The sequence below is a fragment of the Netta rufina genome (genome assembly GCF_964035555.1).
Source record: "Netta rufina genome assembly, chromosome: 1".
Taxonomy (NCBI): Eukaryota; Metazoa; Chordata; class Aves; order Anseriformes; family Anatidae; genus Netta; species Netta rufina.
In genome coordinates, this window is record NC_140123.1 from 22,586,955 (window position 1) to 22,614,367 (window position 27,413).

The 27,413-nt window shown below is 41.8% G+C and overlaps 1 protein-coding gene across 1 annotated transcript in view; it reads left to right on the forward strand.

Annotated features, from left to right (window-relative positions):
• Window positions 1-27,413, forward strand: part of MTUS2 (microtubule associated scaffold protein 2) — a gene marked incomplete at both ends in the record, with an annotated part of 168,973 nt that overhangs the window by 107,260 nt on the left and 34,300 nt on the right. The window contains 2 exons of the mRNA XM_084281481.1: window positions 7,682-7,780; window positions 12,916-13,124. Coding sequence (XP_084137607.1) covers window positions 7,682-7,780; window positions 12,916-13,124 — 308 coding nt within the window. The remainder of the gene's footprint in view (window positions 1-7,681; window positions 7,781-12,915; window positions 13,125-27,413) is intronic.

Consider the following 27,413-nt stretch of genomic DNA (forward strand, 5'->3'; position numbering starts at 1 on the left):
GCAGTGGTAATTCATTGTCATGAAAATCGTTTTGAAAACATGAACTAAATGGTTTTTGACTGGTCTATGGAAGAATTGCAGTTAATTAGCATTCAGTGTCTTGCACAGCCATTTTTTTTGTGTGTTATCAGACCCCTTTTCAATTTGCATACTTGTCACATATAGAAGATGGGAAAACAAAAACAAAAACAAAAAAAACACATTATACTTGAGAGGAAAAACTGAGATAGATCTTTAATTTCATTTAAACTTCTTAGCTGTTTTGAGAAATGCAGTGATAACCCAACTAGTGCTTTATATTTCTGTTACTGCTTCATATTCTGTTTAAAGACTTAGGTGGAAGTAGCTCTCCATCTGGAACTTTACACCAAGTTCCACCTTAGAAAACATACAGTCTTCCTCCTTCCACACGTTGATAAAAATATGTGATCTTTGAGGCACACACATACTGCATTTTCTGTTTTAAATTTATCTGAAAATGTGGAAATATCTGCAGAAAGTAATGTTCGGAGACAGCAGATGAACAATTTCTCACCCTTTGGGGGATCTGTTTTACAAACCCCATAGGTTAATGCTCACCATGGGACAATTCAGATTCTAAATCAAACCAGGACCCAATTCTGTCATAATCTGGACCCCAAAAAAAGAAAGAAAAAAAAGAAGAAAAATAAAAGCATGCATATGGCCTGAACTTTCTTTCTGCAGTTCCCTTTTCATGCTCAGGTTCTTCTGTGAGTGTCTGGGAAGGTCCTAGAGTATCTCAACTTTCTGCAGGCCTCAGATGATCGATTAAGGTGGGTGGAAAAGTGGCTAGAGCATCAGCATCGGGGTGTTGAAATCAGAGGTATGAAGCCCAGCTGGCAGACAGTTATTTTGGCATCCATTAGGGGTTGATACTCAGCAAATACTGCTTACCATCTTCATTGAAAACCTGAATGGGATAGAGCACTCTCTCAGCAAGATGACAGATGATAGCAAATCAGAGGGAACTAGTCAGTATGCTGGAGGGTAGGGCAGCAGTTCAGAGGGACTTCAGCAGGCTGGAGAAACTTGACAGCAGGAACTTCATGATGTTCAGCAAAGGCAGATGGTGGAGAATAATGCCATGCAACAGGACAGGCTGGGGCCAGCTGGTTGGAAAGCCGCTCTGCAATGTGCCCTTGCAGGAAGAAAGGCCAGCTGTATACCTGGCTATATTACCAAGAATGTGGATCAAGTCGTTTCCCCTCATTCAGCACTTGAGGCCACTCACAACTGTGTCCAGTCTGGGGAATCCCTGGACAAGAACGATGTAACATACAATGTGACATACTGAAGTGAGCCCAGTGGAGGGCCATCAAGATGGTAAGAAGGTCAAGAGCAGGCTGGACCAGAGGATTGGTCCCTCCAGCACAGGAGGTGTGTAAAATTCTGTGTGCCAAGAACATCTTTGGCCCACACACGTACGAATGTTGTGCCACTGATGTGTTATTTTGTAGTGTGGTGCTCTTCTACACACTCTGGAGGAGTAACTTGGAAGAGAGCTGAATGGTAGGTCTGCTCTGGGGAACCAAGTACCTGGCTCTCATGAAAACAGTAGGACTTGTATAAAATTCAGGGAAAAAAAAAAAAATAAAGTTTATCTCAATCATTGTGTATAAGGATTTGAGGTTTACATCTGACCACCTCTGCAGTTTTTATTCTCTTCATGTAATACAGCTTCCTCAACCCTGTCTAGTCTCGTTCAGCCACATCCTTCTCTCAGAATACAGAACCCCACAGAACTGTGCTGTACTTTGAAAATTTGGCTTGCTGTCAGATACTGATACAGCTCTGGGCTCCCCTGTGTGTGCCCGCACTCCTGATCCAAACTCCCAACCATCAGGTTGCCTCCTGTTCCAGACCTCTCTCAGCTCTATCCAGCAGGCTGGACTTGTCAGACACCAGTCTATGAAATTAGAGAGCTGAAGGGTTTTATATTCTCTATGTCTTGTTGTGGGGTTTTGGGGTGTGCATGTTACAGAATACCTATTTCAGCTTGGCTATTATGTAATGTTTATCTCACAGACAAGTGACTGTTATTCCCCATAAGAAACATCATAATTCATGTGCAATGGCAGTAGCAATAAAGAATTCACTTGAGCAGCTGGTTTCTACTTGGCCCATTAAATTAAAGACGATCAAAAGTATCGTTCAGAAACTAACCCAGTCAATTCCTGAGCTTTTACAAGTACCAGTAAATCATACGTAACGGGGCAGACTGCTAAATACAATCAGTCAAGATGAAAAATAGGAGGCCAGTGTTATCCCAGCCCTCACCAGCAAGCTCGCAGTGTAAAATCTGCTTCTTTTAATCAGCTGCAAAATCCAGACAAGACAACCTCAACAGGAGGGAGAGGGATGAGCTAAGGTCAGCATGAGTTGGGGAAAAATGAGCACCAGCGGGCTTGCAGATATGGAGGGGGATGAGTCGGATGCTGCTGTGTTCTCCTTTGCAAACACTTTCCATTAAAAGCAAACACTTTCCTTTAAAATACATGGTGGTTTGCATTCATTCCTGTACTGGGTATAGGGATACAGAGCACTATGCTGCATGTGAAAGTGGGACATTCAACTGCAATTTTTTCAACCTCTTTCCCAGGAAATTCACTCTGAAACTCTCCATAGCACAACTCACTAAGGAAGTAACAGTAAAATGCCATGGGATCCATGTAAAATGACAGTAAGAGGAAGAGTAGCTGTCTTACCTCTGCAGCTAACTTCAGGTGTTCTAAGTTACTCTGAGTTTTTCTATTTAGTCCAAAGAACAGTCCGTTTCTTCATTTTTTTCCTTTATTTTTTGAATGCCAGACAGAGACTTCTTTTTTTAATAAATAAAGAAAGCAATCACTTTGAGACAAGTTGATGAAATGATTTTTTTTCCTCATCAGATTGACTTTACATTTGAAACAAAAACAAAGGGAAAAGTACAAGCGTTAGCAGTTTCTAGTTCAACAAATATGTAGTCTTTCTTCTACATCTACTTATTTATTCAAAGCCTTTCAGTGTCTCATAGATCACAGGACTTAGAGTCTCTAGAGAGAATTAGACTGCTCTTATTCCACAGAATCCATCATATTTCCAGCTTTGCTCATTTTGTCTCAAGCAGTGCATGCGTGGAAGTGTCATTACTCACCAAGGACATGACCAGCCATGGGTGTCAGGGGGAAAGGCAGAAGCAAGCTCCAAGTGGCTATCTGTGTCTGTGAGTGAGTGAAAACACTTCTTTGGGGTTTTTCAAACTCACAACATGTGTTAGTTAACTTATAAAACACACCTGAGAACACCTGGAGTCTGACCAAGCCTGTCCCATTGAATTGTTAACGGTGTCTGCAGCGTGTTAGGTTCTGCTTTGGAATAAATACTCAGTGTGTAATTTAATAGAAAGCTTTCAATCTGAAGTGTGTAAGCAGATTGAAGCCTATCCCATCGTACTGGCTTTTAAAGACTTAGAAAGGTACAGGTAAATACACGTGCTGATTCTGCACATGTATTTAGCCCTGGAGATGTCTCGGATAATGCGTGTTTAGCTCTGGTTCCTGGGCTAGCGTTCAGCGCTGATGGGAGAGTGGACAAGCAGCTTTCTTCATCTGCTAGCTTCCAGGTGATTGCTGAATGATTTAACATGTCTGAAGTGTTTTTTACATTTATTTCTAATGATTTTGTCTTAGCGCCTTCTGTTCGGTTTGAAGCAGACTGTGTGTTAATTAGGAAATGCAAATACCTTTACAGAACTGTGCATTGGGATGCATTTGTAATCACAGCCATAGAAAACACCAGCAAGTATTTATGTTGACAGTTACCTTATGGCCTGAAATTTCTATTTCTGCATGCAAGAATAGCTTTCAAAAGAGAGGAAACTTTGAGAGATTTATACTATCATTTAGTACAGAGTTAACTGGAGTTCCACATTTCCAGCCTGCAAGCAACAATAGTTAGAGTTTGAAGTAAAGTGTGTTCTAGGTCAGAATTAATACACTTTAAAAAATAAAATCTAAATCAAACAGTGCACAGTGTACTAATTGTATTTTATGTAAACATAAAATGCAACAGTGTAAATTGGTATTTTGTGCATTTTCTATTATGTTGATTGTATGCACTATACCTTTTGACTTTTCATACTCAATATGATGATCAGAGCGTTATTTAAGGCTTTCCATGCTTTCAAGCCCATTGTAATGACCAAAAGGTTTGTCTTGTTTCCTAAGTGACAGGGGAATATCAAACTTTTTACATGTACTTTTGAGTTACTTCTTGGACGCTTGTAGGTAAAAAGCTCAAACTGCACAACCTCGCACTGTGCCATGCCCTGCAATACAGTACCATGTCGATCATCACACCAACGCTCTCCTTTTTTAAGCCTTTGGGCAGACTATTTCAAACTTGAAATTCTGGATTTCTGGGAAATGAAAAATTCTGAACCCAAACTCTCATCATTTAGAAATTAATTTTTCCTGCAGGAACTTGTCTTGAAATCAACGTGGTTTATGAATGTTTCTTTTAACAAGCTAACAGCTGTTGTTAGAAAGGAAAAGAACAAACCCAGTTTTTAGGAAAACTTTCAGCTCAAGTTTTATCTGAAGTCTGATGCCAGGGACATCTCTTTTCTTAAGATTTCCTCATGGGTGGTGAGTTTAGCAGAGCAATAGCATTTTGCTCCTGGGGACTGTCCTGTCTTTTGCCTTCTGCACACTTCCTAAAACCCTCCCTGCTAAGGAGGGTCACAGAGCAGCAGGCAGGATGCTTCAGCTTGGGAAGGAGAACCCAAATAAGCTTACAAACTGATGGAGGGCAGTTATCTCCATTTGAGCATTATTAATATGGGGGTACCCTTTGTTATTAATCCTTCTCTCCCATCCTTGCCAAGATATTTACTTGCCTCTTTGTCACAACCTGCTTGAGGCTCACTCTGCTGATCTGTCCTGTGCAGCAGGCCCTGACGGGCACCACCATCCATGCATGGCTCTGGCCATGAATACACCTCACATTGCCCTCTGCAGAGTGATGGAGCTCTCAGGGCTTTTTTACTGCTTTTCTCTGTGTTTTTTGTTTGTTTTGTTTTTTTCATCTGAGCTCTAATTAGGGAATTGTTGTTCTTTGCTTTGTGATTAAGGTTAAGAGCCTGAACTAATTCTGCAGGTGTTCCTCATTCAAAACTTCTCAAAACCAGAAGTAGTTAAGCATTTATATGCCCCTTGTTACCACTGAAAACATGAGGAAAACATACTTCTGCTATGATTCTACCACTGTATGCGCTTGACATTTGCTGTAGAATAATTTACAGAGGATCTTGGTGCATGGCCCATTTACACACCATATTCTTATTCTGAAAACCACAATAAAACCAAGACCTTACTGCCTTGGAAAAAGTAATGCTCAAATCTAAAACCTTATAAACTATGTCTTATAAAGCAAGCTCTGTTTTTGTCTCACAACTCCCATCTCATGTTGCTTTCACTCAGTCCTTAGTAATGACATGGCACCATAAGCTTGTTTTATGTCCTGCTCTGTAGTAAAGTGCAGTGTAGCAGGTGGCAGATGTGGGAAATTTATGTCCTCAGTCACTTTGCTGCAGAAAGTATTCATCACAAACAAGAATTGCAGCCTCAACATCTCCAATTTAGAAACAGCAGAGAAAAAGGAGATGGACCAAAGTATGAAGAGTTCAGTCTTTACCAGCTAGTGATGACTGATGGGGCGATTTGCCTGCTAAGAGTGGGATGAAGTCAGAGAGGGTGTTAGACCTCCTCCTGTGCCATCTTCTCGTAAATACAGTTGGACTCAGGGCTTGTCTCTGTACCTGTGCTCTTCCCAGGCATGCTCCACAAGGAAATGCTGAGACAGTGCTAGAAAACATGAACCACACAGCTTGTGGTGCGTGGCGAATGCTGCATCTGCAGCTCGCTGCTTGCAAGTCCTGACCCAGGCAGATGTGGAAGGGTTTTAAGGCATCAAAGATAAGCCTGATACTGCAGTTGTGACCAACTGTGGCTTTACAGATGGGAGAAAGCTAGTCATCCAGCAAGTGTCCCTGAAAGTTATGATCCCCATATAAAATTACCACTTTTCTCCACTATTGAAATAGCCAGAGCACATTTGTATTGAGCAAAATGCAAGACACTGTTAGTTTTTGGACTGGTGTTGTCTTTAGGCAGCACAAAGAAAATATGTTTTTCTTTTCCTGCTTCAGGTACTTCAGCTTCAGTGGGTCATTTTCCTACAAGACTTCTGTGAAGGTACTCATGAGAGATGTGAAAGCTAATAAAGCAAATATTTTTCCTTCTTAAAAAAAAAAAAAAAAAAAAAAAACTCTTTGATTTTCCTCTTAATCCAGGGACTGCCACACAGTCCTGCAAACTGTGCAACCCCCAACAAGCACTAACTGTTAAAAAGGGAAAATGGGAAGCAAACAGGAAAATACATTAATGTCTCAGGTATTAGCTTCTTCTTGATGTTCATTCTTTATTCCTTGGGAGTGTTTTATGCTTGAAATCCTGTGGCTGTGACAGTCACACCATGGGTAAAACAGCAAGGCAGGGTTTTTGCATTCACACACTCAGCATAGTCCCCACAGCTACTTTTGTGGCAGTTGTGTGGGCAGAAAGAGCAAGCTGAGCTTGTGTGGCTGCTCTGACTGCAGAGCTTGAACAACCAACAGACCATCCTGAGCCTGTAACCAAGGAATCTCCCACTGCAAAAGCAAAGGAAAAAGCTTGCACAAAGTTTCTGGAGATCGTAACCCAAGACAGCCCTGGGGCATCATGTTGTCAGTGGGAAGGATGAGTGGCTGCAGGAGAAAGGAGAAAGGCAGAGGTCAGGAGTAATCTGGAGAGTCACAGAGAGGAGAAGAAGGAGGGCAGGCAGCCTGGCACGTGCTTGGGTCACAGGTGAACACAGACCAGGTGCTGGTTCAGCCTTGTGGACAGCAAGGCAACCGTGTGGTCCTGTTGTGTCCTGCATTGGCACAGCATGCTTTAGGTTTGTGCACTGGGTGTGTTGCACCTCTCTGTTCTTTTGCAGACATTGACCCTCCTGCCTGGGGCACCGCATCCAGCAGAGCCCTGACACCTCCTGCCTGCTTCTGGCTCTGCAGGAGCTCTTCTCTTGCCTGTAGGAGATCTTCTTGGCAAAGCTAATCTCTATGAAAGGCACTTTCTAACTGGGAAGGGTGACCTCTAGGGAAAAAGTGGATAGAGCAGTGCCCTGCAGAAGAGGCAGGTGACTGAAGTCAGCTCTGCACAGTCTCACCTCAACTTCTCTTCCTGCCCAGAACAGCTGAGGATGCACAGCAGGTTAGAGATGGGACACAGAGCCCAGAACAGCTAGGATGGGCTATCTGTGTAGCTGTTTGTGCCTTAATGGATCACTGTGCAGATGGCCAAAGAACCAAGGTAGTTTGTAAGGCCTTCTTCTGCCTTTCTCCATTGCTGTGCATGTCAGCTCAGCCACATGCACACAGTCATGCTTGCAGAAGTGACAAGTTGGCATCCAACACAGAAGTACCGCGTAGCATCATTCTCTCCGTGCAAATGCCAGTATGTATTTTGGTGAAATATTTGTATTTTGCCATCCTGATATGTATCTTAGTGAAATAGTTCTCTGCAATTACAAACTGAATTATAAAAATGGGTTTCTTTCTACCTTTTTTTTTTTTCTGAAACAGGCGTGAAGAAAGAAGTACAAAAAGATCAGGATGCTAGCAGACCAGCTGTCTCATCCCCTAAGCGATCAGCAGTAACAGCCACCAAGCTCCATTCACCAGGTATTTATGAACCCAAAAGCACTCTTTCAGGGAAGATTTAAAGTTGCCGACTTTGCATCTCTAGTTAATACACTGAAATCTGGGACCTACTATTGTTGAGTGAAGATTGATTATGTCCAAGGTTCATTGAGCTGGCTGTGAGTACAGCAGGCTTTTTCATAGCAATGCATGAGCTGAATAGCTTTATGTTTTCTTTGTTGCCACCTTGCAATCATCTCTCTTTCAAAACAAAGAGTTGCTGCTATTACATGTTTAAGGGCATAGGGACATTTCTTGTATCACTATAATTTTCTTATTTAAAAAGAGAACAGACATAGTGAAACAAAAGACACCTCAAACGATTACTTGAAGTGATAGTGTTTTTCTTTGAATCTACTGTCACTGTTGTGCAGAAACAATGTATTTCATGCATTATTTCCATGCATAATTAGGAAAGAGATCATCTATAGAAATGAGCTCCAGACTGCTATTGGGGCATTGTCAATTTACCCCTTAATATTAGATGCAAACACATGGCTACAGTATTTCTAAAAAATGCTGTTGTTTAGGTACTAAAATGAAGAGAACTTATTTCTATTTATGTCTACTTATGCACATTAAGAAATATATAAGGGACCTGGAGACTTTTGTAAGGCTGGCCTTTTGACTGATTTTAAATGTTTCTGAAATGAGTGTCAATAGTACCAACTATTTTGTTGTGCTTGCTCTCTTCTAATCCATTAAATCATTTTTCCAACTGTACTTAAATAATTTAAATATCATATATGTATCAGTGTGATACTTGAATAATAAATATGGGGAGTAGAACTCCATGTTTCTTCATTTGACAGTAAAGAGTAAAACATGTAAAGCAGCTCTTCAGCTCCTGTAACTTGCATCAAGAGTCTCCTCATTTTTACTGAACTCAATGGCTATTCTACTTCCCAACCAACAAAATAAAAAAGGAAACTTAAATTTAACCTTCCTAGACACCAACAAGACTCAAAATTTTCCTTACTCGGGAGCTAGGGAGAAAGGTGAACTTGATGCTGTCCTCTGAACTGTATAATTTTCGGGCTATTTTGGATCTGGTGAGGTCATTAAGAGAGACTCAAAGAAAAAAATTACTGCAGAGAGTGCCAGACTAGCAGCTCACCAATGTTTATAACAGTGGGAATCCAGTTTAAGAACCAGCACTGACTGTGGCTGTAGAAGCATGCTACAGCAAAGCTGGTTTGCTTCCACTAGAATTAGAAAGCAAAATGAAACACAAGCATATTTGTATGGTGGACTTGCTGGGTTTTAAAGAAGCTGAAATTTCCATTGGTTGACTGATTTTTAAGTCTTAGGATTTGGCATTTCCTATTCATGATGTTTTTGCATCAAACCTTCAAATTAAACTTTTATGGGAGTTGGGTACCTGGGAGGTTGAGTACCTGCCCTCTCTCCATCAGATTCATTTAGGATTTTGTAAGTTTGATTGTCTGAAATTCTGGCCTAAAATTCTCTAGCACTGTAAGGATCAAATAAGAAAATAAACCTCATGTTCATTTATTTTCTTTAGAGTAGCCTTGAGCATTCTTTGGATAACAGCAATAACAAAGCAATAAAGAAAGAGAATCGTTTCACCTATTCAACAGTTTCACAAAATAATCAAAGAAACCATTAAACAGGACAAAGAGCAAGTGTAGGAAAAGCTAAGGGGCAGTACAGTCTTCCCCCACCAGGGTCACTAATCCATGCAGCATTTATACATTGTGACAGGAATGGCTTCCACAGGCATCTCCAGCACAGCTATAGGTGGCCATGAAATAGGTTTTAATATTTCTGAGTGCCATTTCTAGACTGTTGACCCTGTTATTGGCCTGCTCATATGCAATTCCTGATCATCAGCACTATTTTTGGCTGACATACTAGCCCTGTTACAGAAGGATTGAATATGATTTTTTTTTTTTTAGCCTCGGATCTAATTTGGTTCAGTCCTCCTAGACTAGCAAAGGAGTTTTAAAATGCAGTCTTGTAAGGATCTTAAGTTTATCTATTGATACAATACTATTCCTGATATCTGTGTATGGACACAGGTGTACACAGATGCAGATGGTCTCCCTCCTCTCCGTTGCAAGAACGTGACATCTAGTCTGATATCTGTCATGCCGCAGTGACATCAAAACTCACCAATACTCTCAAAGTAATATTCTTTCCTTACCAAAATTTTGCAAGTTGGACAACGGAGAGGCAAATAAATTGCATGCCCCACATAAGTCCTCATGGACTGAGTTAATTATGACTGTCTACCTGTTATGACACCTTAATTCAAATGCTCAGGTAAATAAAAAAGACCTGGGAGTTTTGAAGCAGATCAAAGGCATTCGGATATTTTAATGAACAGTGGATCTGTTCCCCTGGTCCCACCACCAGCACAAAGGACATTCAGGATCAGGGCCAGCATCATTAACATACACCCTGTTTTGTGCAGAGCAACAGAAGAGAAACATCAGTGGTAGAATAAGCTTAGTAAGCTGCTTTTCGGGCCCAAATGAACTGAGAAATTCAGATTTATCCCTGAGGAGAATATCACAGTTTAATTTAAAAGGACAGCTTATAATACTGACAAGGACAACATGGAGATATGCACTTGAAATCTTCCACTGAACAGGAAAGCTAGAAAGATATAAAATAAAACAATGGGTTTTATCCCATTGTTGTGTTCCTGTTTTAATTAAAATTGGACTGATTTCAAGGGCTTCCTCCTACACTCCTATCTGTGGCTTCTCTTGTAACATCACAATGCTGCCTAAACAAACAGAGATTTTTATACTAAAAAGACAGATATTTATGGCTGTTGTTTTTGCAAATGGCTTATTTTGTGATAATACCTATGGTCAAGTTAAGAGCCCCTTTATGAAATAGACAGCCCCTAATGAAAGCCAAAAATGAAAGAATCTGTAAGAAAATATCATTCTTGGAAAAAGAGAAAGAGAGAGGGAGAGAAAAAACAGAGAAAGAAAGAAAAACAGAAACAGAGATTGAAAGAGAGAAAGAGAGAAAAAGAGAGAGAAAGAGAGAGAAAGGGAGGAAGGGAGGAAGGGAGGGAGAAAGAGTGAACAGGCTTAAATTGACATGAAAATAGAGAGCAATGACTTTGCTGGTTCTTAATGCCAGGAAGTCCTCTTTGACATCCTCTATTGTGTTATTTGGGTCTTGCAACACCATGAAGTTAATCTTGACACGTTGCAAAATCTGATATTCCTCTTTGCAAATATGGGTCATGGGCACAGCGAGTTTTAAAGTCTGTTTTGTAGCTGTGTATCTTTGCAGCAGCAGCATGAGATACTTGAAGACATGAGGGAGCATCTCTGCTGGGGCTGGCTCCCTGTAAGTTTAGACTGGAGCAAGAACATAGTTGAGCAGGTTGGAGGATATGCTCCCAGTGGCTCCATGTAAACTGGGAAAAGATCAGAAATGGTAGGAATACACTCTTGGGGCATTACTCTGACAAAGCATCTCTAGTAACACCTGAAAACAAGGTGTCTGACTCTATTTTCTCACTTTTTCTTACTGATTCTAGCTCCTGGGTTAAAAGCTTGAGACTAGTGGGAGAAACCAAGGAAGAGAACCATAGATTCCTGAACAGTATTCAGGAAAGAGTTAAAAAGCATCAGCTGATGTGAAACTGAGAGTAGTAAGAAGGCTGAGTAAGCTGTGCAAAGGTGTTGCCCAGCTAACCCTAAATGTTTTCAGGGGAGGCTTCTCAGAAAGCTAAGATAAAGACAAAATACAATGGCCAAGTAATGGCTTGAGCAACCTGATGCCACCAGAGCACTGCCCTTTCTTGCTTCATCCTCATAACCAGGTATTAACCTCCAGAGAAATGGATAGTTATCTCAAGCAGGATATGAATTTAGGATAAAAATCTCACTTCACTATAGCAGTTTATCAAGAGCAAGCACACACAGTGCTGTGATCCCAACCACCACTTGGTGTCTCCATTAAGACAGCTACACTAAGTGAAGGTTTTATGGGGTTTTGTTCAATTAGTCATCTTCCCTAGCAATTCCAACCGTGGTAGCAAAATAAAACGTACTTCTGCTGCATTCTGAGTGTAGACATGTCCAGAAAGAGGATGTGGCCATAAAGTTTGAGCTCTACATTTTATTTTCTCTGCCTGTAGTCTAACATACCTGTAGCTTGGTACTGAAACAATGGCTGTACCCAGAATTTGCTGACAAATATGGATATGCAAAAATGTACAAATTCAGCTCATGCTGCCTTGACTGCTCTGATTTTGCTAAAAGGAGCACGGCCTTTTGGTATAAGATAGCCAGTGTCCTTACTGAGTTACCAAATGCTGATAAAATTTTACACAGGCCTCTTTATGGCTCTAGCTTACACCAGAGACAGAAAGGAAAGACAAAGCTCACTTTAGCACCTTCCTGGGGCACCCTATCCCTATGTGAGGCCAGAACCTATCTTTTTTCTTGCTACCAGATTCACTTTCCCATATACAGACCCTCTCAAGTACTGTTATTTCATGGTCCTCTTTCAAGCACCAAGGGCTTTGGTAAGAATCTGTGGGTTTGGCCCTCATGGATGGTGAGTCAGTGCAGAGCTGATTACTCCACACTTGGAGTTCAAGTGGCCAAAGAAACCATGTGTAGAGTGTAAAGGTCATATGAGTTCTTTCCACATCCACAGTAGGATGAGGTGAATCTCTCAACCTACACGTGCACTTTTCTGGAATTGACTTTGAAGTGAATCTGGCATCACACATCAAGAGGCAAGCCTCGGTTTCTGCAGATGTCTAACATGGGTGAGCTGAACCCTGACTCTAACAACCTCAGTTCTCAGTAAGACACAGTGAGGAGAACTCTCCTCAACTCTTAGCAGACCTTCAGGCTCATATCCTGAGGTGAAATGACTTAAAAAGCTTTGAGCTTTAGCCTTTAGGGAAACATATTTCACTGTGCTCTTGTTTTTTGTTTTTTTTTTCTTATTATTTTTTTTTCTTTTTTTGGAAATCATTACCCATCTGCGTGAATGCTACAGATGTTTTTATTTTGCAGGACTGATTCCCAAAGGCTTTAGATACACATAAAGATTATGTCCATACCCATAAAGTAACTGGCCTTGATTATCCTTCCTTCTCTCTTTTGTAGGACATCCCAAGCAAAGGTCAACCACCCCAAAGAACGGATGCTCCCCTAAACCAGGAGAGAGTCGAGATGCAGAAAAGCAGTTCATCCAGAGACTGAAAGAAAAGTGTGATGAGCAGTCCCGGCAATTAAGCAATATTCGAGATGAGCTTAAAAGGGCCAGCTGTGGGTTTGATGTCTTCGCGATAACAACACAGCACTTTTTCAGGCAGGTAGGTGCAACGGGTACTTTTTAACATTGTAAAGATACTTTGCCTTTACATCAGTCACTTGCCCGAATGTATTTCATAGACATTGAAATCCTGTTCTTGGAAGTAAAGCCTGTAATTTCTTTGCAATTGTTACTATGAGGAGGGAAATACATTTGATACCATATATTTAAGAATAAAAGTTCAGGAACCTGGAAGAGAAAGAATTGCAACTGAAGCCTTTGTTACAAGCAGGAAGGACTTTCAGAAAGTTTTTATGGATGCAGCAGACATAGCAATTTAAAATTCCCAGTCCCCAATTTATAGCAGGAATAGGGGATGTAACTGAGATATTGACACTTGCAAACAAATGCAAAAATAATCCATGCATTTAGTCAACAAAAAGTGATGGATGAAGGAAAAGATCTGCTTTCTCAAAGTACTTATCTACAGTTCCTGCTCACCACAGATCAGGCAGAATGGTCACTGTTACAAAGGTTTCCAAATCAGGAGTAGCATTACTTCAGTATTTAGGAGACTACATTTAGCACGTATAGAAAATGTTGTCAATAACTAGAGAAGCTTATTTGTTCACTAAATCCAATAAAGAATGACTGAAGTTTGACAGATGGCCACAGTGACTATGAAGGAATCGCAGGTATTATTTGTTTTGGTCTGGACCTGGTTCACCTGATGTCCATCTATTCGGTACCACCTCAGGTTAAGCAGTTGTCCTAACTGGCAGATAACCACCAGCAGTAGGACCCAAGGTTTTGATAACGTCCTTGATTGACTCTTTGCCTACTTTTGGAAGAAACAAGTAAACTTACAATATTATGTAAGGAGAGAAGAAAAAAAAAACTGAGCTTCAGTCTTCATAAATTCTGAACCACTTTATTCAGTTTTGTTTCTGTTTTGTATTGTATTATATTAGTGGGAAATATTACCTTTGAACAAATACCATGGTTCACACTTTTGCCTAAGTAGGAGCTGATCTTGCTGGGGGGAGCTTGACTGAACTGAAAAACAAAAACAAAAACAAAAAAAAAAAAAAAACAAAAACAAAAAAAAATTTTTTAAAAGTTCTAAATATTTTACGTACCTTCTCAAGGGATTTTTTTCCCCTCTATTTTTCTTTAGTCTTGATATTTCTGGGCCCGATGGGCATTTGTAGAGCCTTTTTTTTTTTTTTTTTTCTTTCCAGCTGACTCTGGAGTGTCCTTGATTAAAGCAGAGGAAAATAAAATAATAAATAATAAAAATAAATAAATAAATAAATGAAAGGACACAGCAGTGTCTGCATGGCTTTGTCTGTGCATTGTCCACTGGGGAGAGATTTTTCATCTCATGCATCATTCACACTTTGCTGAAGGAATTCTGAAAGTTTGGGCATATCTCTTTCGTCTCCTCTGGATGTGTTTTAAAGGAGAACACCTGCTGCAGCTGAGTTTTCAGGCTCATCCTGTTGGAGTGTGTTAGATCTGTCCTGAGAATGCCTTCTCAAGTGACTGTGTCCGGGGACTTTATTTAATAGAGTCCTCTCCAAGTCCTGGCCAGACAGAGCTGTGCCTCGTCTCCCCAGCTCCTCTGCACTATCAGAACCAGGCCAGCTGGGGCTTCACAGTAATACTGCTCTGAGTGCAGCATTACTGTGAAGAGCAGTACATTGGGGGTCTTGGAGGTTTAAAAAAATAGTAATAATCAATTTATTTTAAAAACAGAAACAAAAACAAAACAAAAAAAAAAAGAGATACCTATGAAAAATAAGCACCTTCAAGCTTGGGAAGAATGAGATGTAGATTTTTTCCAAACCTACTGTTGGACTTGCTTACTTGTTCAGCCCACACATCAGTCTTTTTTGGGCTTGCCTGGCCATCCTGGAGTATATATATGGGGTTTATATATGGTTTATACATACATCTGCACTTCACTGTCCGGTGCAATGCAGGGCACTTGATCCAGCCCCAGAGGAGCCGCCCTGGCTGCTGGGAGCTGTGTAACGTGGACCTCTTCCAGTCAAAGACACTCCAGCTTCCATGGGTGATGAGCACACACAAGCCCAATGGTTGTTATCCTTTAGGCACTTAGGTCTGGTACCCACATTAGGAGGACAGGTACCTTAGGCTTCATTTTTAGGGAAAGGAGGCAAGTGGGCACTTCCAGAAGGCTATTTGCAGCACCAAAGATCTGAATTCATAATTGAGGTACTTGCCCGTCTCAGTTGAGAGCTCCAGGGAAGCCTAAAGGCTGCTCTGTTTTTATTTCAGTGCTTGAGAGCCTGCTTGTGTTGGGATGATCTGGGACTACTCAAGTAATTGCATAACTGCACAGTCCATTGCCTTGCAACATAGACACAGGCTTCCAAGTCTGTGAGTGGCATTCGAAAATATGATCTGTAGACATCTTCTGAGATGGCATTATTGTCTGAAAACTTGAACAAAATATCTTTGGCTGGCTTTGAGTTAGGGCAGCATGGAAAAAGAAACTTTTTTTTTTTTTCCATTATGAAAATAATAAAAATTGTGTGTGTTTGTTTCTGAGACGCCTACAGGCAGAATGATTGAGGTCTGAGTAGGACTGCAGTTTGGCAAGGGGATAACATGCATTCAGGAATGAGGTGGGGCCTTACTCCAGAGAAGTTTGGGGTTGGTTTGTTCAAGTGACAGCTCCGTACTGCTAAGTAAATAGAGGGCCCAATCCTACTTCAGTGCTAGGGAACCTTCTTGGGCTGAAAGTCACCTATAGCCTGATCTTGGTATGTCTCTGTCTCCTTGCTCCACACAAAAATCTCTAAAACAGAGGTTATTCTCTGTATTGGAGGTTAATTTCTGTTGGAAAGTCCTCTCCCTGGCCATGAGGACTGGACTGAGTCTTAAAAGCCCACCCGAGGACTGGTGTTTTGCACACAGGTAGGGATGTCCCCATGCCCGTGATAGTCTTGTCTTGCTTATGCTGTTTCTGTTCTGTCTCCAAAGCTGGGCGAAGCACCAATGTTCTTTAAAAGATTTCTCAATGTCAGCTCCCCAGTGCAGTCAGAGGGACTGAGCTGTGCCCATGCACAGAGGTGGCTCTTGCACAGTCCTCCAGATGCGAACAAAGAGCCTTGCACAGACTTTTATGCAGGATTTGATCTGCTCTTACTGGTGCCACCACAGTTTTCCTCCAAATGAGTGTCTGCAAAGTCCACTAAGCATCTTTAGCCGTGGGAGAAAGAGTGTCAAGATGTAGTAAAGAGTGTTGGGCCACACTGGCAGTTTCTTTGAGCACTTTCCAATTTTCAGCACTTGCTGTAGCACCCTCAAGGTTGCCTGACCATTTTGCCTTGATTTTGTTGGATTGTTTTCCGGCTCTTCCAGACCACGCTGAATTGTATCCTCTAACCATCTCTCCTTCTCAATTGAAAATTTAACAGGCGAGATTAATTTAATGGGCATAGAGGAGTGCACAGCGTGTAGCAGAACTTCATACAGATCCATTAAATGTCAGCGAGACCAATTTGCTATTCTGGGGAAAAGCCTGGGCAATCAAAGCAGATGGTGACTCAGGCAGTGGACAAAAAAATGAAAGCAGTGGTTCTGACACAGGCATTCAGCTATCTATGAAAAGTAATGATTGCAGTGCCTACGGACAGCTGTTTTTAACTATTACTTAATTAGAAGAATAATTAGTTCAGGCCCTCAGATGTGCACACATAACTCCTTGTTGACTTTGAGAACTACTTCAAACTTAATCTGAAGAGGCGTACGCTGAGTTTATGCTGTGAGAGATACTCCAAAGTGAAAACTGCCTGGTGGGAACTGAAGTGATACCATGAAGACTCTTCAGAGCAAGTATCACGAGCAGCCCTGCTGTCTTGGGTCCCTCCTGACCTGCTCTGGCTCATTATTAGCCCAGTGATAATGAAGGTCCTGGCCCAGCTTCAGCCCTGTTCAGCAGCACGCCCAGCAGCTGTCCCTCTTGGAAGTGGTAACAGTGCCACCTAAAGGAGAGTAGCCCAAAGTGACAGATCCTGGAGGGTAAATCCTTCTGGACATAAACAGGTGGGGAAAAAAGAAAAAAAAAAAAAAAAAACGATTTCATATCTCTGGTACACTAGGACACTGGTCCTAGTCCTAGGAAGGACAAGGAAAAATTTTTTGCCCATTCAAATATGTGTATTTTTAAGAGTGATGTTTCCGTCCTGTGAATAGACAATACACCAACCAGTGTCATGTAACTATGCCATCACTTCCCAAGGAAATACATTCTTCTACCCCCCCCCAAAATAAAATAAAATAAAATAAAACAAAACAAAACAAAACAAAATAAAATAAAATAAAATAAAACAAAACAAAACAAAACAAAACAAAACAAAATAAAATAAAATAAAATAAAATAAAATAAAATAAAATAAAATAAAATAAAATAAAATAAAATAAAATAAAATCTGTACTAGTTGTCGTAGCAGTGGCTGTGAAAAAGCCACTGAGGGTAGAGGGAGAAGCCAAGAGCTTCCCTGCACTTTTTTCCTTCTGTTCTGCAGGGGACAAGCCAAGCAGACCATGCTGTCCTGGAGCAGTGTAGGACATCCACAGTACTCTGAGGCTTGCTGCTGGCTTGGCTAGGAAGTTGGCAAGCAATAATTCTGGTCTGTCCCCAGCTCCGCCTGCCCCACGACACCTGTGTCCACTAGTGAAAAGCTCTTTGCAGTGATAGGATAGCAGCATTTCATGTCTTATCTAAATGAACCCTTTGAGACCGTGGTGCCCGAGGTTGGTGTCTGTGCGTGGGGTGGTATGAGCTTCCAGCTGGGCTTGCTTGAGCATCAGCTTTTAGAATTTTAAAACTCATCTGCAGATTTTGTGCCTGCTCTGTTGAGGCAGGGGGATGAGCTTGCTGCGCTCCCTTCCTGCCCCTCCAAATGCTGTTGCTCTTGCAGCCCATTGCTGCTTCTCTGGGGGTGAGTTACTCACTCCTACTCCTTGCCCCACAAGACTGGATCTTAGAAAACCATGGTATTAGGGCATGGTTGGCACAGCAGGTTTCTGCCTCTTCTTTTATCAGTTGCCCAGTTCTCTATTCCTCAGCCATCTATCTATAAGGAACAAGCCTGAAGCAGGGAAACGCAGCCAGACCAGGGGGAGGGGGAGCACCTCAGAGGCAGAGATTATCCAGTTCCTGCATTTTCAATGATGAAAGAGCTTGTGCAAGTGAGTCCACATTGTGGAAGAAGTCTTGCCATGGACTCTTTACACTCCAGGAGCACACAGATAAAACGTAGGAAAAGGGAGAACACACTGCCAAGGCCCACTCCCAGCTTGCTCACTGCCAGCCTGGGAGCCCTCAGCAGGACATTTTTTTCTGTTTTCTCACAATACCTAATACCCCCCATCCTATTCTCCACTCCAGCCAGCTCACACCCCTTCCCTGGGTACATGCCTGCATCCAAAACACGGTACCCTGGGTATCCAGGGTGGTGGAGGGCTCCTCCATGGGGTGGGTCTGTTGCACGGGGTGCAGCACAGCCCTCCCACTCTGCCCTACAAAGAGGTACAGCAGAACTTGTTTCTGACTTTGCTTATCCTTCTCGTTCATTATCATAGAATCACAGAACGGTTTGGGTTTGAAGGGGCCTTAAAGCCCACCCAGTCCCAACCCCCTGCCATGTGCAGGGACACTTCCCACCACACCAGGTTGCCCAAAGCCCCATCCAGCCTGGCCTTGGGCACCTCCAGGGATGGGGCACTGATAACTTATGCAGCCTGAGGACTCATTTGTTACCCATACCACCCTCTGTACCAACTGTGGAGTGATGATTTTCCTCATATGCTGTCCTTTAGTTGTTGCACCCCATTTTTGGAGTGCTTCACAAATATTTATTTTTTTTTCTCCACACTGCCCTCATGCGATGGCAGTTCCCTGGTGTCCCCATTTAGCAGCTGGCCACAGGGAAATTAAAACACCTCTTAGATCCTGTGCTAGGGGAGAGCTGGGGTTTTGCTGGCAGACCCGGAGGGTGCAGTGCGGCAAGCCTCCAGCTCTGCAGTCCCAGCAGCAGAGCACTGAGCACGGGCGAGTGCTGTGCAAGCAGAAAATGAGGGACAGGCTCTGGCACAAAGGTGGACAGCCTGAATGGAATGATTTTCCTACAGACTCTGTGTCAGGGCAGGAGCATCATCCAGTTAGCCAAGGGATGAGGAGGGGAAGCATATTCATCTTCTTTAAGATTTCTATTCCTGCAGCATCTTACCTTTTCACTGCCCTTAATACCAAATCTTGTGCATTTCTACATAAAATCAGTTTAGAAAGCCTTAAATGAAGACAAAGCTTCTTTCTAATTTTTTTTTTCTCCCAAGTAAACAAAGTATTCTGTTTGTCTTACAATAAAATGTTTTTGATTTATATCCCTAAGCTGTTAGAGTTGGGTGAGTCCAAAATGGATTTTTTTTTTTTTCTGGGACACAGAATGAAAAGATTGAGTTATTCTGACTGCCTCCAGCAGAAGCCAGGAAAAACCGAACTTGATCAATAGAGGAAATCCATCCAAACTGTAATAGTAGTGAGGGAGAAGAGGAGTGGCACTTTTCTAAGGATTAGTTTTGGGTCAAATTCTAACATATTTTGCAAATGTTCGGAAATTGTTACCCCTAAAAGCCAGAAAGTCAGTGCTTCTGACAAGGGCTAGGTTTTTACCACTGTGACACCACTAGGCACAAAATATAAGTATTTTTTCCTTGAACTCTCTCTCAGAGACAGATGTGAAAATAAACAATTTCCAGCTCATCCTGAGATAAATACTTGACATGCTAGCCCAAATTACTGGTTTGGAGACAATGGCAAGAACAGCTGAGCAGCTTATATGTGGTGCAACCAATTTTGCTTCTAACAAGAGGTCATTGGCGTTTGAACAGTGAGCCTTGTTTTGAGATAACCTACAATTAGACTATGTTTGTATGCCTTGGTTGGAGAAGCATTTTGTTAGTGATAGGTAGCTATTCTGAATTTCAAGGTAAAAGATGAAATAGCCCCAGTCATTCTAATGGGTTTACCAAGTTGAAGAGGATTTAAATCTCTATTAAAAATTAAACATCTCCCTATCTACATGTTGTCCTCAAAGAGAAATGCATTTAAGCTGGGTGCCAAGCATCAGATAAAGGTGAACTTATTTTCCATTATGACTATATTAGTGATCTCCATGTAAAGAGCCATCTTTGACAGCCTTGATCTTATATTGCATGCAGAGGAAAAGAACAGAATGAGGGTCAAGAGTGGATCTTGTGAACACAGCAGCCTCCAGGTAGGGTGGTTGGCTTCTGGTGGGCTTCAGAGATGTAGCAGTGCAGTAGGAGTTATGTGAACAGCAATGGTGAATAATAGGCTTCAGTGGTAATGCAGCCTTTGCTCACGCAGGAGGCAGAGCTAAACCCAAATCGCAATGTTTTCACCTTGTTAAGTTTAGCAAAGAAGTCAGTGGAAGCGTGTCTCTGTCATAAACCCCATGCATTTTAAATACCTCTTTCACAGCCAGCCAAAATTTCATTCTCTGAGATTCGTAGTTGCTTTTCCACTTCACACTGGAGGGTCTATTCTTAGTCAAGGATCCTGTCTGCAAGAAATGATGCTTGTACCATCAGCTGAGGTTACACGGACACCATGAGTCACAGCACCTGATCACTTTCCAAACTCTTTTTTAGGCTTGGCCTTTGTTTCATAACAGGGAGCTTATTATCTTTTTTTTTTTTTTTTTTTTTTTTTTTTCCTGGGTCTGAGGACAATATGAGGATCTCTTTCCTGCTTGGTCCTAGCACCACAGCCACTCAGTTCCATCAGTAGTCCAGGGGTGCTTGTGCTTATCAGGCTTATGTTTCAGAGAAAAGCCCTGAGGCATTGTTGTCCATCCAAGGCAATCCAGTAGGAAGCTGGTCAGGCTTTGTTGGAGCTGTTGCTTCAAGCTGTCAAAACCAAAATCATCCAAAGGATTTTTTCCTGTTTCATCAGAATAAAAATAAATAAATAAAAATAAAGACAATAGTCAATGATTCTGGCATCTGTAGACTTTGACACCTTTGAATCAGCACTTTGTGTCAGAATGTATTAACATTAATGCATTAATGTATTAACATTTTTGTTTGTGGGTTTGGTTTTGGTGTTGTCTTTTTTTTAATTTCCTTTGGCTGGTTCATTGGTTGATCTCCACAGACACCGTATCAAGATTTCAAGTAAGAATGTGGCAGAGCAAAGACTTTTCAATTGTTTATAGATCAATAAGTGCAAAATTCGCATACATACAGAAACATTTAGCAACTGAAGGTCTGTAGATACTTTTCAGGGAGTTTGGTGGGGCTGGACAAAGTTTCCACTAAAGAAGAGCGGCTAAAGAATCCATAACTCTTATTAGCATTATGGAGGAGACTGCTTAGGTAGGAGGGATCCCATCCTCTCTTCAGGAGTAAAAAAGCTGAGCCTCCCTTCAGAGGTGAACCTTCTAGCACAGCTCTTGTTTTATGCACGTATTCAGAAGATTTCAGTGTGTGATGGGACCAAATGTCAGCCTGTAAAGCTGCTGTGAAATGGCAGGCTGTGCCCCCATTAACCTTTCAAAAGTAATTTCAAAACCAAGTTTTTGAACAGAAGCCTAGGGGAGGTGACAGTCAGCCTCAAGAGGGAGCAAATACCACGTTACTCACCCAGAAGAAGCAGTGACCACCAAGTTACCTGACACCTATTTATGTGCTGTTTATTCTCAGGGTCCCCTCTGGGACCTTCCTGGTCCTGTCACCCAAGGGGACAACCTCTGGCACAACCAGAGAGTTAAGCTTGGTGCTGCAGCCTTGCTTGGAGCTGTTCTGAGTAGCATCCTAGCGAGTCTCCTGCCCTCAGATAGGAGACCAGATACACACACTGAAAAAAAGAAAGTGTGGGTAAGGCCATGTACCATCATACACATATGGATTGTATTATCTTTGTGCTTTTTCTTTCTGTCTGGCTCTGCTCCCAACAGGGATTGCTTTGGGTGGACACGTTCACCAGCCCTTGGGTGCTACACAGCAGCATTGTCTCCTCTACCTTCTCCCTGCTTGTATTTTTAGACCTGAGGCAGAGAAGGTTTTGTTCAGTGGCTTTATTTTATCTCAGTGTTGATGAGGCATGGCTCCATTTATTCGGATGTCTAATGATTACGTATATAGGCATCATAATAATGGCAATAATGGGCAGTGTAATACATAGTTTGTTTATGTGACATTACTGTTTTTACAGCCTACTGTAAAGAGGAATGATTTATTATCTGTAACAAATATCAGCTAAACCAGCTATCTGCCTTGATTTGTTTTTGGCCATCACAGTTCATCATGGGCTCATGAAGGGAAAGTCCTGCCTTATTTATTTGATCTCCTTCTATAGCAATGCTGCATGTGCAAGAAATGAAGGGAAGGCAGTGAATGTAAGATTTCTGTGTTTTAGCAAGGCCTTCAATGCCATCCATCGCAGCATCTGTCTGGACAAACTGTCCAGCTGTGAGATGGACAGGTTCATGCTGTGCTGGGTGATGAGCTGCCTGGGTGGCAGAGCTCAAAGAGATGTGGTGAGTGGACTACACCTGGCTGGCTGGTCACTCGCAGTGCTCCCTAAGGCTCTCTTCATGGGCTGGTCCTGTTCTTTTACCTCTGATCTGGATGCAGGAGAGGAAAGCTTCCTTAGCCAGTTCATTGATGATATTAAACTGGGAGGTGCTGTCCCTCTCTGGAGGGATGAGGGGCCTCGCGGAGGGATCTGGATACCTTGGAGCACTGGACAAGCATTACTGGCATGAAGTTAAACAAGGGAAATTGTGGGTTGGGTGCTGCACCTGGGACAGAGCAGTGCCAGGCACAGGCACAGGCTGGGGGACGAGGCTGGGGAGCAGCTCGGCAGGAGGGGACCTGGGGGTGCTGGTGGCAGCAGGCTCAGTGTGAGCCAGCAGTGTGCCCTGGGCAAACCACATTTTGAGTGCATTGAGCACAACACAGCCAGACAGTCAAAAGGATGATTCCTCACTGTAGTGTTGGTGAGGCCTCACCTGGAGTATTGTGTGCAGTTCTGGGTAAAAAGGATGTTAAGCTACCTGAATGCATGCAGAAGAGGGCAACAAAGCTGGTAGAAGGATGATGTTCTGGCCCTGAAGTGCTTAGCATCTAAATAAGCCATAGCCCAATAAAAACTGGGCAGTCAAGATGACCAAGTCTTAGAGATCAACACATGCCCAGTTTATTCTGGGATCTGTGTGGAAAGATAGATGTGTTTGTGTACCTGGGCACAGATACACAACCAGAAGGCACACACCTACAGTCTGCTCTGCTGCCTCAAATGTTTTCTGGGAAGACATGAGTTTTCAGTGGGCATGCAGGGATAGGGCTTCGGGCAGTGGTGCCTGACAGTATGAGCTCTAGAAGAAAGCACAAGGAGCACAGTTTCCATCCTACAGACAGGGATATTCCACTGCTTGTCTTCATTTACCCCAGACCAGTGACATCCCACCACGCTGTGGGCCTGCCCTCGGCGATGTACCCTACAGAACAGTACATGCTGCAGGTTTGAGCAGCAGTACATGTTCTGGGCAGCATCCCTGGGCTGATGGCTCCCTCCAGGGCAAGCAGGCTGTACAACTATTCTTATTATCCTACTCTGATCTCATCTACAAGGGAACGAGAAGCTACATTTCTGCCTTTTTATGATTGCTTAGTACATTGTGAAAAGGGACCTCGGTATATAAAGGTATGTATAGTGTAGAGAATTATGTTTGGAGAGGCATAAACAAGAGCTATGTTGTATAATTGCATAGACTGAATACAACTGCTAAAATAAGACAGGAGGCTGAGGGCTGAGATCAACCTAAGAGTTAAACTATTTACCTAAAAGCATTGTCTGAATGCTTCTTGAACAGCATCAGGTAAATTCCCTGTAAAGGAACATAGCATACTCAAAGCAGTGGCTAAACACATGATTGTGATTAATTTTAAAATAAACATGGAACAGTTGAGTATATGCCATATATTTGTGTAGGTGCCACACATTATGTTTATAGTGTTTGAAGTTCTCTCCCATGGGCTTACTGTTGCATGCAAAACAGAATTTCACCTGTCTTTAGTTAAAACAAAACATTGGAAGTTACTAGGTCTATGTATTAAAAAATGTTCTGTCTTCTCTCACCTCCCCTCAAAGGTATTTTTAAATGTCATTTGCAGAAAGACTTCAGAAATTATTTACTGTCTTCCCTCACCACTGCATATTCCTAAGTTAGGAACTTCTGCTGATTTAATTCTCTGTCTCTCCAAAATTACTGCTGCAGTCCCAGGAGGTGAGAGTGTAAATATCATAAGTCTTCTTCTGTAGATCCATCAGCAGACACATTTTGTGCTGATGCACAACAGGGACTGTGCAGCAGCGAAGTGGAATTTTCCCTGTTGCTGAAAATTCCTGGCAGATGTGAGGTTGCTTCAATGTAAACTAAGGCTCAAAAATCTGGGCAGACTATAAGTACAATTCCCAACTTGAAGCCCTTCAAGACTATGCGCCACATCTCAAAAAGATTTTGTACAGATACGGTGTCAGAAAAGGAGTGCTTTCTTTATTAGTGAAACTGATTTGATCTTTAATTTTGCAGATGCAATTTCATATCCCCATTGCATCCCACATGGATTGTTGTTACAAATTTTAGCAGATAGGTAGCCGTGTATTCGACTCACAGATTGCAAGCTAGCTACTCTTTCGATTAATTAAAATGGCATACTTGTATTCCCATCAATTCCTTCTTGGTGAGTGACAAAGCAAACCCAGGCTGAAACCAACTCTGCCTGGAGTTTTCTTTCTGTATGATCCTGACTCACCTCTGTGCAAAACAAAACCCAGGACTTTATCCCTTCATCCACATCATCCTGAGACAGGACAACTGCAGGGAGAGCCTAGCTCAGAGAGGTTATTTGGACATGGCAGTAGTATGGAGTGATTTTGACTATTTAAATGAAATGCATCATAATGCAACCAGAATTGAATGGATAAATGCAAACACAAAATACAGGTCATGCCTACAGACCTGTGGCATGGGTGTCAACTGGAAAGCAGTAACTGCAGGAGTAGTTAGGGATTCTGGTGTCAGAGGAAAACAAATGAATTCCTACTGTGAAAGTGTTAAGAAAGTGGTCAAGACCTTTGGGTGAATAAGGAGAGACCTAGCAAACAGAAGTAAGAGTGTGATATCACCTGCACATTCAGCACTATGGAGATTGATAGTATAATATTTCGCATCAATACCCACACTTCTTCAGGAAACAATGAAAAAGGGAGGAGGAAACAGAAAAGACGAATCGGCAGATGAGAGGGCTGGAAAAAATCCTTTGCTGTGAGAGACTGCAGAGCACAATTGATTTTGTGGGTGAAAAAGGACAAAGTGGCTTAAATCCCATGCAGAAGTGTCTTCATAAAAAGGTACTACTGCAAACCAGAGGGCTCTTTCCTCCAGCAGAGGAAAAAAAGTGGTTTCTTTAGCAGAACCACGGCTGGAAGCAGAAGCTGTGCACCTCCAACATGTGAAGGAAGGAAGGCAGACAGTTTTGCCCATAGAGGCGATCAGTTATTGGAACTAACCGCTCCGTGAACTAGAAGCCACTCCACATCTTTATGTTTGTGGTTTACTGCCAGGTGCCTTTGTAGAAGGGATGCTTTCACCAACTACAGCTGCAGAATGGTAACTGTGTAAAATACAGTGCCCTGAAATACAAAGATCATGTTATTTGATTAAATCATCTTTTTATCCTTAAATTCTACAAAGCATATTGGCAACAGGAATATCCAGATGTGTTTACTGGAGGGGAGGTACCGATTTTAAGGTCAGAAGCTTTTTTAGGGTAGATATTAAGATGAGATTTCCATGCAGAACAGCTTTTCAAATGCTGCTTCCTACAACCACATTTCACACACAACAGAAATAATTTCAGAAGATGGTGTTTGTTGACGGTTTCTTGGTTGGTTGGTTGGTTGGTTGGTTGATTTTTAGTAGTGATTTGAGAAGTGTTTATTATGATTTCATCTTTAAAACAGCTATAAGTACACAGATGCTGGAGACAGAGAAATTAGCATATAAAATGCATTTTCAAAATGAGTTATAAAAATTATCTGAGTTAGGTTTTCTTCTCATAAAAAAGTCCCAAGCTCACATCTGATATATTGTATTCTCATTATTATCAGTACATGGTGTTCCTCTCAGCAGAACACTGTGGGGAATCTTTTTTTCCCAGTAAGAGTAACCACGGTCCATGTGAAACCACTGACATTGCTGTCACAGGATGTCATCACTTGTCCCTTGCTTTGCCCAGCTTCAAAAAGGGGCAGCTTGAAGCTGTTGTTGGCTTTGGGCCAGAATAACACAGTGGTGGAGAAAAGAAGAGGAGATTCATGATTTGTTGGGAAAAGAAGGGGATATTTCTCTGCAAAGTTGATTTAAGAAAGTGGCCATCTGCTTCCAGCTACTCAGAAGTTTGGAATTTAGCCTGCGGAGTGTGTATTCCTGGGCAGAGGGCAGGAGAGGAGTTTAATGAAAATAGACTTTTTTTTTTTCTGTTCCTTGTGGTCTTGGTGGATAAATGACATTTCATATGAGGGAGAATGAATTCTTTGTCAGCAAGGACTCGTTGATTGGGAACTTGTAGCAAATGCTCATTTTGTACCACTCCAGACATGAAGAACTAGAAAATGCAGTAATAAAGTATTGTTCTCTGGTACATTTTAATCCATGGCCTTACAAGCTACTGCTATAAAAATAGATATAAGGCTACACTGGTAGAAATAACAAAACTCTGACAGAATACTACATAGATCCTCACATTCTTTTCATATGAGAAGTGAATTAAAAATTGAGTCAGCTGGCTGGGCTCTCACTTGAGAACAGAGGGCATGTAGTCTGTGTTAATTTGTTAAATTCTAGAGTAAATATTCTGTTCTTCCAGATATACACTGGTGTAATCATATAATTGAAAAACTATATTAAAAATGTTTCCTTCCATATAAGTTGCCCAAGGATCATTAAAACCTCATGGCACTGAGTAACACACAAAATGTAAAACCTTAGCGAAAATCCAAGTGAAACTGGTATTTCAGAGACAGCTGGCATGACCTTCAGCTCTAGCTGAATCGTCTAGCTGAAATTCATGACTGACTGCTCGTATGTTCAGAAATCCCCAAATCACTATTTTATTTTGTTTTGTTTTTTTCATTTTTTTGTTTGTTTTTTTTGTTGTTTGTTTGTTTTTGTTTTTGTTTTTTTGAAGTTAGGTAAGAGTAGAAATAACAGACCCGACCTGG